Raw genomic sequence first — 12,235 nt, forward strand, 5'->3', positions numbered from 1 at the left:
TTATTTGAAACTAGTCCATTCACTGGCTATATCAGGCAAGTAACCACCTTCGGGTTGTTATTTCTTTTTTTGTAAAGTATTGATGGGTGAGTCTATCTGGGCTCAAACGATTTGGGAACGCTTAGGCAAGGCCTCCCTGTGTCAACAGAATCATATCAGCAGAGTATTCTTGGATTCCTTTTTTTCTTTTCAATATTTTATTATGTGTTCATTTATTCGGCTGCATAGAGTCTTAGCTGTGGCACGCGGACACTTTCGTTACAGTACAGATTCTCTAGTTGTGGTGTGCGGGCTTTTAGATGCTCTGTGGCATGTGGAATCTTAGATCCCTGACTAGGAATCCAACCAGTGTCCTCTGCATCACAAAGCAGATTCGTAACCACTGGACCACCAGAGAAGTCCCCATTCTTGGTCTTCTTATCACACCAGGCAGATGGAGAGTTGAGAAATTTTGAGAAAAACAAATTCTGTAAATCAGAGACATTTCTTGTAAAAGACATACCTCAAGCTTGAGCATCCTGCTGTCCAGCACACTCTTGTCAGAGGTCGGGTGGCAGTAAGAATCCAACATGTGAACCGTGTCCGTCATCCAGTCCTGTAGGTCTTTAATCCCCAGGGAGAACTGATTGTGTTCTGCAACAATCCTATCTAGTCTTGACACTTTCTCCTAGAAATGATAGAGAACGTCATCCAGCTGTCCCTTCCACAGAGGCTTCACAGCCTACAGCTACGCAGACTGTAAAGCTAATCCCTGGTATAAATAACTGTAATCAGCCATGGGTTTGTACTCTACATAGATACGATAAAGGCTGTATTAATCTGTGAGATGGGAAATAGCTTTCTAAAGAGTAAAAATAAGAGAATAATCGGGTCAAGAAGCAGAAAGATCACAATGACAATTTACTGCCCCTCAACTTACTTGCTACTCTTCTTTATGACAATTGGGGATACTTTTCAGAAATTTCATTAATTTATTCCTCACACCTTGTCTGGGAAACCCACTGAAGTAGTTTCTGCTTTCAGAGCATCATATTTGACTCAATATCACATACCCACATGACCTACATGATAGCCAATTCAAAAAAAACAATTATCTGAGGTTTTGTAATACCCCTAAATTGGGACCATAAATGTGGTTTTATTTATTGATTAAAGTTAACACCCAACACAATGAAGATTTTATGAATATAATTTTTAGCACATAAAGCATTTGAAGATCTTGATTTTTTGGTACCTAAATACAAAGCAATAGAAAGATGGTCCTAATTTACTCTAGATTTTCTGAATTTATGCCAGATTTTCTAAAAACAAAAAAAGTAACAAAAATAGTTGTAAACATAGTCTCTTCACTCCCAGGCTAATACTATATGACTGCCTCAACAATGTTTTATTGGGGCTGCAAACAGCAGGCTAAGAGTAAGCCCACACTCAAACAGGGGAAGCCAAGTTCCAGCAGGTTCCCTACTTTCTCAGATCTGAAATGCAAAAGAGAAATAAAGGGAACAAATGTCACAAGGCCATGAAATTCAAGGTGGTCTGGCCCTCCACAATTAAGGATGGGTCTGCTGAATGCTTAAGTGAGCTCACTGTCGGATCCCATTTACTTTTTTTCTAAGTTGTTAGAAAAGAGCTTTCATCCGTGATGGGAATCCCTGCCAATGTTGAGCTCTGCTCCAGAATCTGAACTGAAACTCTCAATCAACACATCTTTGATGACCATGTAATAAATATAAAGAACTGAGACAAATGAAAACAAAAAATACTATCCTTAAAACTCACTCTTGTTGAGTCCACTAAAATTTAAAAACAGCTTCGAATTTCTGGTTTTTTTGAAAGTAATTTAATCTGTGTATCTTTAGACCCAGTACTCTGAAGTCTGCCTTCTATTTATGCTTTGAGTCTTCAAAATAAGAGCTCTGGGGAAACATTTCAGGATTAAAGGGAATACTTGGTGTAACCATAGAGATGGGAAGTCTCTTGGATGTTTGAAACCTCCCTCGCTGTTTTTAGACAAGCACGTTGAGATGACGCAGCACACATGTTTGGCCGGGGTTGCAAGGCTAGGAAGAGCGCTTGCACGCCTCAGCCCTGCCCCCGGGGCCCCCGGGACTCCCGGGCCCCAGCTCTGCCACCAGGACGCACACTCACACACAGCACACGGCATGTGTTACCTTTGTTACATTGCTTAGCGCTAGATACTGAGAAGACAGCTGCGACACCCGGTGCATAAAGCTCCTGCTGGCCGCCTGGCCCTCCCACAGCTGCTGAGCTTTTTCTTTCAGCCTGTGGAGCTGAGACTGGTAGCAGTTTATTTCCTCAAGGACAGACTGAAAAGCACAAGCAAGTCACTATTAAGAGGCTGGGGAAGAGCACACGGCAGACAAAGCTTTGGCCCCAAGACCGCGGAAACAGACTGGAGAGTAACAGACATGGCCCAAAGGCGTTATTATTTCCAAGCTACACACAGTGTAGGGCTCCAGGACCGGACAAATTACACCTCAAAGGAAAGCGGGAGCTCTGAACTCAGGAAAGGGCGCACCCAGTCTCAAGAGAGCATCCTCTAACTCTAGGGTGCCCCCATGCCTCTGATCTGAATGCGCGGTGGATGGAGGGTCAGACCGGCCAGGGGCTCATCACCTGCAGCTTCTGCTGTTCTCGTCTCTTGGCTGGCAGATCATACAGGCGATTGCTGCTTTCATGAACCATCTTCTCCGTCTTACTCAGCCAGTCCTGTACAGGCTCAGCACTTACTTCAAAGTCCTTCATTTGGATCTTTAGATTCTATGAGTTTTTATACAGTGTTAGGGACCAAAAAGAAATGTTAATAAATCTAGAGTCTTTTAATTTCCTCATCCATAAAATAGAAATATGGTGATGAAGACTGAACACATTAATACATGCTAAGCAGGCACCTACAACAGCAGCTGATAAATGTTCAGCTTCACTGTTTTGGCAGCTTTAGCCTCTCTCTTGAACATCACACTTATGTTCGCTGCTATTTTCCTGGCCATTAACCACTGGTTACCTTGCAGGCCCATCAAATTTAATATATATTAAATTGAATGAATTTTTCTATCTCTTCCCAAACCACTTTTTATGCCATATTCAACACTCCCGTAATGGCATCATCATTCAAGCTATCTTCCAAATGAGAAACTAAAGACTTAAACTTAACTTCTCCTTCCTCGAGCCCCTTGTTAAATCAGTTATCAAATCCTGCCATGTTTTCTCTTAGAAAGAAATCCCTCATTCATTATCGTTTCTTTAATTCAGGCCCTTGTCTCTCTCATCTGGACCATTTTGAAAAGTTTTCTCTGGTCTTCCAGTTACTTACTATTTACCATTCTGGTCTACACTGTGGCCAGAGAGTTGAGATATTTGTCTGTGAAAGACCAGAAGATTCTTCATTCAGCTTTTTTCAATCTTAGAATTAAGCCCTAGTGTCCTAAAGCATTCATTGCATGTAATGAACTAATGTCTCTTCTGTGCACCTAGAATGGCATAGGTTATGTTGCATTCTTGGCAAAATGGAGAAAATAAGTGCTGTTCTGGGGTTCAGAAAAGGAATCCTATCCAAGACTCAAGGTCAAATTGTTTAGTACACAAGACTTTCTACTATCAGGTCCTAATCTTCATCCTTGGTCTTATCTTTGTTGCTCTTCCCACAATATTTCACGTGAATGTCAAATATCTCAGTCTTCCACTAATAGTTGACACTTAACAACACCCTGGCCCTGCACATTCAGCTCTTTCCAACTGAAATGCACGTTGGCCTCGGCAAATTCAAAGAATGCTTAGTTTCCAGATTCAGTTAGAAAGTCGCCTTTCTGGATACCTTCCTTGATTTCTCCAAACAGAGTCAGTTTCATCCTTCTTTTAGTAATTCCCACATCCTGAGTATACCTATATTATATTGCAACCATCTCTTTATATACTGTTTCCCTCTCTAGAAAATGAATTCCCTGAGGAGAAGGAAAAGGTTAACACTTTCATATTCCTAACATAGTGCTTGGCACATAGTAAGTATTACTATGTGTATTATTGTGTGTATTCTTAATATAAGTGAAGGAAGAAAGGAGGGAAGACAGTAAGGAAAGAAGGGCGATAGGCAGGAAGGAAGGAAGAAGGAAAGGAAAGAAAGAAGGAAGAAAAATAAGAAAAGCAGGAAGGCAAGCGACTCCTGACCTCCTACTGGACATTTCTTGAATTAGGTAACCTCATTATCTATACTATACGCACCGCTTTCAACAGGAGATGCTCAGGCCACACTGCACTAACGATCCCTGCAGGGTTGAGAGCAAATTTCTAGGCAGTGCAAGATGGTTCCTTTATCTGTGTCGGATGCTCAACTGTGTCCGACTCTTTGGGACCCCATGGGCTGTAGCCTAGCAGGCACTTCTGTCCATGGGATTTTACAGGCAAGAATATTGGAGTGGGTTACCATTTCCTTCTCCAGGGGATTGAACCCATATCTCCTGCTGCTTCTTCATTGCAGGCAGACTCTTTACCACTTGAGCCATCTGGGTCTCTGCAAAATGGTTATTACTCTCTATTACATGGAGGATGCCTGCCACGAACTGATAGCCACTATTAACGTAGAGAACTACAACGGTCTCTGGTTAGGGAAAAATGGAGGAAATGCGCATTTTCTCTTTCCAGATATTAATTCCCTATTATTAGTTTTCCATCCTTCATTGATTATGGCCGTAATTAAATTAAGACTCTCTTCTGTTAGGAAGCATTTTAAAAGGAAAAAAAAAAAATACTTGCCATGAAGCTTAACTTTCCTCTAAGAGAAGAGTTGGTACACAAAACAGATTATTTCAAGAAGAAAATAATTGCATTATGGGGTAATTATGATTATAATAAATTCAAGTTATATTATCCCTAGGTAAAATTATTTTGTCTCTCTGCATACTGAATTACTAAAATCTACTATTCAGTACTTGGTATCTGCATTAGTTATAACATACTGTCTCATCCGTGGCATTTTGCAGCCTTGCATGGATATTTCTGTTCAGTTCTCCTAGAACAACTTTCACAAATGAGGGACTTCAAATAAAGATTAAATGATATTGCCTAAAACTAAAACAGTTGTTCTTGGTAGGCTGGTGCATGGGCAAGCCTGTAATAACTGCCTCTATCAAGCAGGAAGCTATTAAATTCCTCAGTGAGGTTCACACTACAACACTGAGCTGATTCTTAAGATTATCCAGTTATCCAATCATATTCAGAGAGGGATGACCAAAATCTTTGACAAGGATATCAAGATGTACTGGATATAATACATTGGATTTTAACAAAAACAACAACAAATAACACAGAACATGTCCACATGGCTGGCTATAGTATACCTCCAGAGCAGATTCTTTTTGGTGGAGACTGGAATGAAAATGTTTCCAATCTTCTTTTGCAGTTGCAATTTTGGCCTGGATGCCACTAGCTTTCTCTTTGGTCAACAGAGTACACAAAAGTTCTCCTTTAGAAAGCATCATGTTTAGCTTGTGCTGTCCATTTTCACTTTCTGACAAAAATTCCTTAAAGAAGAGATTAGGCATAATAAAAAGATCTATACATTAAAATACATGAATTTCCTACTTATTTCTCAGTAAAATCAGAGAAAAGAAATAAACAATTTTTGTTGCATATATTAATTGACTAAGATTCTTTTACCCTATTTGTACAATAATACTCTTATGCATTAGTGTATTATGTATGTATTGTATCTAATAATAATCTTATGTAACTGTTATAGGTATTGTGAAAATTAATGAGAAAATCTGCCTAGCATGCTCAAGCACAATGTTTCTCACATACAAAGAGCTTTTATTATCTCCTAAATCCCTATTAATATATAAAAATAGCATGCATTTAGATGAATGGACTAGTTTCTTTTCACTTACACATCAATTGTTTCAAGCAGGGATTTACTCGAAATCTGAGTTTCTTAAGCAAAACTTTAATAGGCTTATAATAAGACCTAGAAGTCAGTGATGCATACTCAGTCACTTAGTCATGTCTGACTCTTTGGGACTCCATGGACAGTACCGCCAGGCTCTTTTGTCCATGGAATTTTCTAGGCAAGAATACTAGAGTGGGTTGCCAAAAACCTCCTCCAGGGGATCTCCCTGAGTCTGGGATTGAACCCGAGTCTCCTGCACTGGCAGGTGGATTCTTTACCTCTGAGTCACCTGGAGACACTGTTATTATATATATATATATATATTTTTACCATATGGCTTGTGAGATTTTGGTTCCCTGACCAGGGACTGAACCTATGCACATCCCCTGCAGTAGAAGCACAGAGTCCTAACCACTGGACCACTACAGAATTTTCCGCACCATTATTAGAATTAATTGATCACACTCTTACCTGTATTTTCTGAAGACTCGTTGAAACTTCATTGATATTTTGAGGTATGTCAAAGCACTTAGCAGTTGTGATCTTGGCATTAACCAACCACTGTTGGAAATCCTTGAAGGCTCTCAGAAATCTTTGCTGTAAAATCTGTTCTTTATTCTGACAGCCCTTGGATGCTTGCAAACAAAGACTGGAACAATGATTTGAAGCATTTAACGGGAGAAAAACGTGATAAAGTAGATCAAAATAATGTTCAAGAAAATTAACAGCCCTTAGTATGCACTCACACTCACTTTAATGTATTTAAAGATTAATTTATATTATTACTGAACTCACAACTTAAACAAATCTCTGACTTATTTGTGTAAAAATATTTTGAATGCCAGTAAGGTTTATGCTCACCAATTATACTCTTTAATCAAGCCAGAAACTTTTCCACTGTATGTACTCAGGTCTCTGGAAAATCGACAAAGTTCATTCAGTTGAGACTTGAGATTCTCCGTCTGAGGCTCTGCTTTCTGTAGAGCATCCAGTATCTCCTATCAGGAGATAGGCAGAGGAGCAGGTGTTTAAACTGGGTAATTTCCACATCCGCGTCTCATGCATGCATAAATCACATAATAAATTATTAGTGAAGGAAGAACCAACACAGTAGATTCAGTAAGGAGATGAGGTCTATTTTCAGGGTTCCCACTGGCAGATGAGAGCACCTGGCTATTTTGCATCTTTTTCTAGGAAGAGCTAGGTTCTCAAGTATCCAGTGTTGCCAGATAGTCAAATGATCAAGCGGTTAAGTAACTTAAAGTGGAATGAGAAAAAGAAAAACAAGAATAGCCTAAATTGTTCAAAAACATTCTGACTAGGCCATTGGAAGACATGCGTGGGTATATGCTGTTTAAAGGTGAAGAGAAATCATTTCAAAGCAGAGCAACCAGGCTCCTCCATCCATGGGATTCTCTAGGCAAGAGTACTGGAGTGGCTTGCCATTGCCTTCTCCAAAAAAAAAAAAAAAAAATACATGTAGCAACTGAATTTATGTAGTGTATATACAGTTAACTTTTACATTAAGAATGTCTTATATTTCAGAGGTCTAATTTCACTCATAATTTATTACTTTCATAGTTTCATTCATCTAGTCATCAAATATCTGCTAAATATCTGGTATGTATGAATCATTTTGCTGGATTCTCTCACTCTCAAAACAACTAAAGGTATAATTTTTGTATTTGAAGAGCTCGTAATTTAATAGATGAGACAGAGAGATGTAATTAATCACAATATTGTGAATCTTAAATCCAAAACAAAGTGTTGGGACTTGACAAGGACACCGAAATCACATGGTCTACAGAGTTACACAACGTGCTTTGCAATCAGAGTTTTCTTCTAGCATTGTCACAAGGAACATGTGAGATCTTCAGTGTCAAATACTTAGCACAGTTCCTGGCACGTCAAGTGCCTAATTAGTAAAGACAGCAGGCTATTTAAGTGGGACTATGTAGATAATACTATCTCCAAGTTAAAAAAAAAAATAAAGGAGGAGGGGCAAGAAGATGAGTAACTGCTCAGATAGCTATTGCTGTTACTATTATTGTTCTCAGAGATATTTATCAAGACCTGGCCTAGATTTGTAGGAAAACCAGGCCTCTCAACAAAGTAGGTCTGTGTTGTATTTCTCATCCTAGAAAAGGGCTCCACTGTCCTCCCACTGATCGGAATCAGAAAACTTCTCACTCCACACAAGATGAATGAGGTCTGGTCCACTGCGTGTCTTAACTCTTTTCATCAGCTCTCTTTCCCTCTGCTTCCTGACTCTCAGCGCCCCTGTCTACTCTCGAACGGCACAGTGCTCTCTGATTGCGAATCCCGTTCTCCACTGTTGCCTGTGTTTTCTCATTCCTCAGTAATTCTGGATCTTGATACTGTTCCTGCACCTCTCCCATCTGGTCAATTTGTAATCAGGCCTCAAGACTCAGCTCAAATCAGGGATCCTCTAAGGATTCTCTGCTCTCTGTCCCACCTCTTAGGGGATTATCTTGAGGACACACAGCACCGTGTCCACACTCATCAGCAGCCAGCGTTCCCACTGGTCTCGAACTTCTTGGCTTTTCCACCTAGACCGTGATTCTCAGAGGAGGGATGAAGTTCCCTTGATTTGAAAATTCTTTTTAGGTTAGTGGCTGGGCTACAGAGGAGTATAAGATGTTTTTATTTATGAAATTCATAAATAATAACTAGAAAGTTTCTCTCCAAAACTCCAATCACTAGTAACTACTATTTTACACCACATTGAACCTTTTATTTAAGGGAAAATGTTATAAGAACTAAAGAAATTTACCACATACCAAAAAAGTAAAAAGAACCAGAGATTCAAAATAGTCATTTAAAAATTAGATGATATGAAAAGTGAAAGCCTTTGACCAAAAACTTATACTAAAAAATAAATAAATAAATCACCTTTTCTGGTGGCTCAGAAGGTAAAGCGTCTGCCTGCAATGCAGGAGACCTGGGTTCAATACCTGGGTTGGAAAGATCCCCTGGAGAAGGAAATGGCAACCCACTCCAGTACTCTTGCCTGGAAAATTCCATGGACGGAGGACCCTGGTGGGCTACAGTCCATGGGGTTGCAAACACTTGGAAATGACTGAGCGACTTCACTACACTAAACTTCATCATAAATTAAAGCATTTTAGCAGTCTTTCATTTTATAAATATCAGGTTGTATAATTCTGTTTCAGTTAAATCTTAAAATGTATTTTTCCCCCCTTAGAGGTTATATAGGTTAATACAATTATTAAATCTCTTTCCCGTGGTCATGTATGGATGTGAGAGTTGGACTGTGAAGAAAGCTGATTGCTGAAGAATTGATGCTTTTGAACTGTGGTGCTGGAGAAGACTCTTGAGAGTCCCTTGGACTGCAAGGAGATCCAACCAGTCCATTCTAAAGGAGATCAATCCTGGGTGTTCATTGGAAGGACTGATGCTAAAGCTGAAACTCCAATACTTTGACCACCTCATGCGAAGAGTTAACTCACTGGAAAAGAGTCTGATGCTGGGAGGGATTGGGGGCGGGAGGAGAAGGGGACAACAGAGAATGAGATGGCTGGATGGCATCACCAATTCGATGGACATGAGTTTGAGTGAACTCCGGGAGTTGGTGATGGACAGGGAGGCCTGGCGTGCTGCGATTCATGGGGTCACAAAGAGTCAGACACGACTGAGTGACTGAACTGAACTGAACTGAAGGTTAATAACCTTGGAAATTAAAAAAATATGAGTTTTGCAAACACAGTGAATAAGGTACTTTGCAACATGAATTTAGCATAGTTTATAGATGATGATCCCGGAGAAGGCAACGGCAAGCCACTCCAGTACTCTTGCCTAGAAAATCCCATGGATGGAGGAGCCTGGTAGGCTGCAGTCCGTGGGGTCGCTAAGGGTCGGACACGACTGAGTGACTTCACTTTCACTTTTCACTTTCCACTTTCACACATTGGAGAAGGCAATGGCAACCCACTCCAGTGTTCTTGCCTGGAGAATCCCAGGGACAGGGGAGCCTGGTGGGCTTCCGTCTATGGGGTCACACAGAGTCGGACACGACTGAAGTGACTTAGCAGCAGCAGCAGCAGCATAGATGATGACCCATTTTTATTTTTTAAAGATTTCTTGAGTCTCATCATTTAATTGTAGACTAGAGAATAAACACTTGTGGAATTTTATGTCTGCTATTATGATTTTCAACACTGACAATCCCCACCTCCAACAAACAGCGAAACAATGTCAAAGAACCCTGCCTGGCAAATCCATTATTTTGTAAAATGTCCTATGCATCCATCGATATGGAAGTATTATCATTATTTTTTAAAATAAAAAGCTTTTCCTAGCTTTATTGAAATGCAACTGATAAACAACACTGTATAAATTTAAGGTGTACAACATGTTGATAAGATACATTTATACATTGTAAATGATTATCACTAGGTCATTAGCTCACACCTCCATCCCATCACATAATTACCATTTCTATTTTTGTGTGTGGTGAGAAAATTTATTATCTCTGTTTTTATCTTTTCATTTATTTTTTCCTGGTTTTATTGAGATATAATTGACATATAGCACTGTATAAGTTTAAGGTATACAGCATAATGTTATCGGCTTTAAGATTAAAATATCATTATTAAAAATTGGGAGGTGATGTAGTATTATCATCTAAAGTATGAACTTTGGAGCCAAATCTGGAAGTAGATTTAAGCAAAGGGCTGGCAACACTGGATTACCGGCACAAATAAAAGTCTATATTCTCTTCCTGAGATTCCAAGAAATGTTAACATTGGTAACACCAGTATAAAAGTGCCAAACCTGTCCTCTTTTGAAAAGAAAATTAAAAAGGCCACTCTAAGGTAAAATCCAGGGAGAAATGTTTATCTTAGTTTACCAGGCAATTGTCTATTAAAGATAGAAGAGGAGAGTCTTAACTTTTGCTCTTGAATTTAAGTCAAGGTACTATATACAAGTTATGTAAAATCAGTATGGAAGTTCAAGGTTGTTTTTCTTGCTCAGTGATTTTGAATGAATTAAGTAGTTCCAGTATGTATTTTTTTTTCTTAATTTTCTGAATTACCTTCCTATGACCACCTAAGGCATGCCTCTACTTATTGGCTACTAAGGTATTTTGAAAAGTGTTTGGGACGTTTCTTTAAATTATGTACAACCCCAAATGTCGGTGTTTTGTATGGATCACAAGTGCAGCATTCCTTAATTATTTCTGTTATTTGTCACAAGTGTTACTTAAAGAACAAACTATGTATTGCATGAAAACATGACCTTTTTCTCTTTGTTTAAACAAACTTCAAGGTAACTGGACTTCTAAAGCAAATAAAAAAGTCCATATTCTCTTTACATTATCGTGTGTATTTTTTATAGGTTTCACCTATTACTTTCATTAGTAGTATGAATAAAAAAATGATAGCTCAAAACAATAATTTGATCTAAATATAACCAAATTTTTCTTTTTAAAAAATTTCATCGTATTAATGGAAGAGAAAGAAAAGGAAACACAAAAGAACTAAAGCATTATAACTCATGTTTTTATACCAGAGTGAATAATACTGACCACATGGGTCAATTATCGACTTCCTTGTCCCTGTGTTACAGAGCTACTTTCTGTGCTTTATTCCAGAGCTTAAGCCCAAAGGATAGGAAACGCGAGAAAACAAAAATCCTAGAAACATTATAAATTAAATAGTATAAGAGATGATTATGAAGTTTTATTTTGTGGGTGCTATATTTGTTTCATATACTTGATTTAAAACAAGACAGTATTGGAAATACTGCAAGCCTTTCTTACTGGCTGGAGATGTTTTGAAATGAATATAACATAAATAGAAACAGAGAAGTTTACTAAACTTCCTTTTATGGACATCCATGATTCAGAGCACTCTAAAACTGCACATATCGAAAGGCTTTCTGAGATATTATTTAACAGTAAAAGAAAGAAGATTTCAAGCTTCTGCCCATTAGTCACTCTTCCTTTTATGCTTTCCTTCCTCACATCCTGAAAGGGCGGCTATTAGTTTTAAAAAAAAAGTTCACAAGGCAACTGGCGAGCATGACTAGGAGTTCTGTTAACGGATTAATTCAAACACAGCTGTCAAATCCACACACAGGAGAGCTAATCAGGGTGAAAACTATTAGTTGTACTTTAGGAGATTACCAAACATTTCTTTCAAAGCTATAAATTCAATCATTTAATTGTTGGAAATAATTCCCTGGCAGGAAAACAGCTATGACTCTCTGTCTATTTATGCCTCTACCCACAGGCCACTTTTTTCAGACTGAATAGCTGAAAACAACATTACAAACTCTTACACCATAAGA

The 12,235-nt window shown here is 38.7% G+C and overlaps 1 protein-coding gene across 14 annotated transcripts in view; it reads right to left on the reverse strand.

Annotated features, from left to right (window-relative positions):
* The window catches only part of SYNE1 (spectrin repeat containing nuclear envelope protein 1), a 491,794-nt gene that overhangs the window by 243,382 nt on the left and 236,177 nt on the right, over window positions 1-12,235 (reverse strand). For 13 of the 14 annotated variants that reach the window (XM_055433423.2, XM_055433430.2, XM_055433426.2 and 10 more), the window contains 6 exons: window positions 6,764-6,900; window positions 6,374-6,551; window positions 5,355-5,537; window positions 2,638-2,781; window positions 2,172-2,327; window positions 503-667 (listed from right to left, as the gene is read on the reverse strand). In XM_055433423.2, coding sequence (XP_055289398.2) covers window positions 503-667; window positions 2,172-2,327; window positions 2,638-2,781; window positions 5,355-5,537; window positions 6,374-6,551; window positions 6,764-6,900 — 963 coding nt within the window. The remainder of the gene's footprint in view (window positions 1-502; window positions 668-2,171; window positions 2,328-2,637; window positions 2,782-5,354; window positions 5,538-6,373; window positions 6,552-6,763; window positions 6,901-12,235) is intronic. The other variant, XM_055433427.2, reaches the window with a different exon arrangement.

The sequence above is a fragment of the Moschus berezovskii genome, chromosome 10, assembly GCF_049115385.1.
Source record: "Moschus berezovskii isolate FMDL1 chromosome 10, NW_MosBer_1.0, whole genome shotgun sequence".
NCBI classification, from domain to species: Eukaryota; Metazoa; Chordata; class Mammalia; order Artiodactyla; family Moschidae; genus Moschus; species Moschus berezovskii.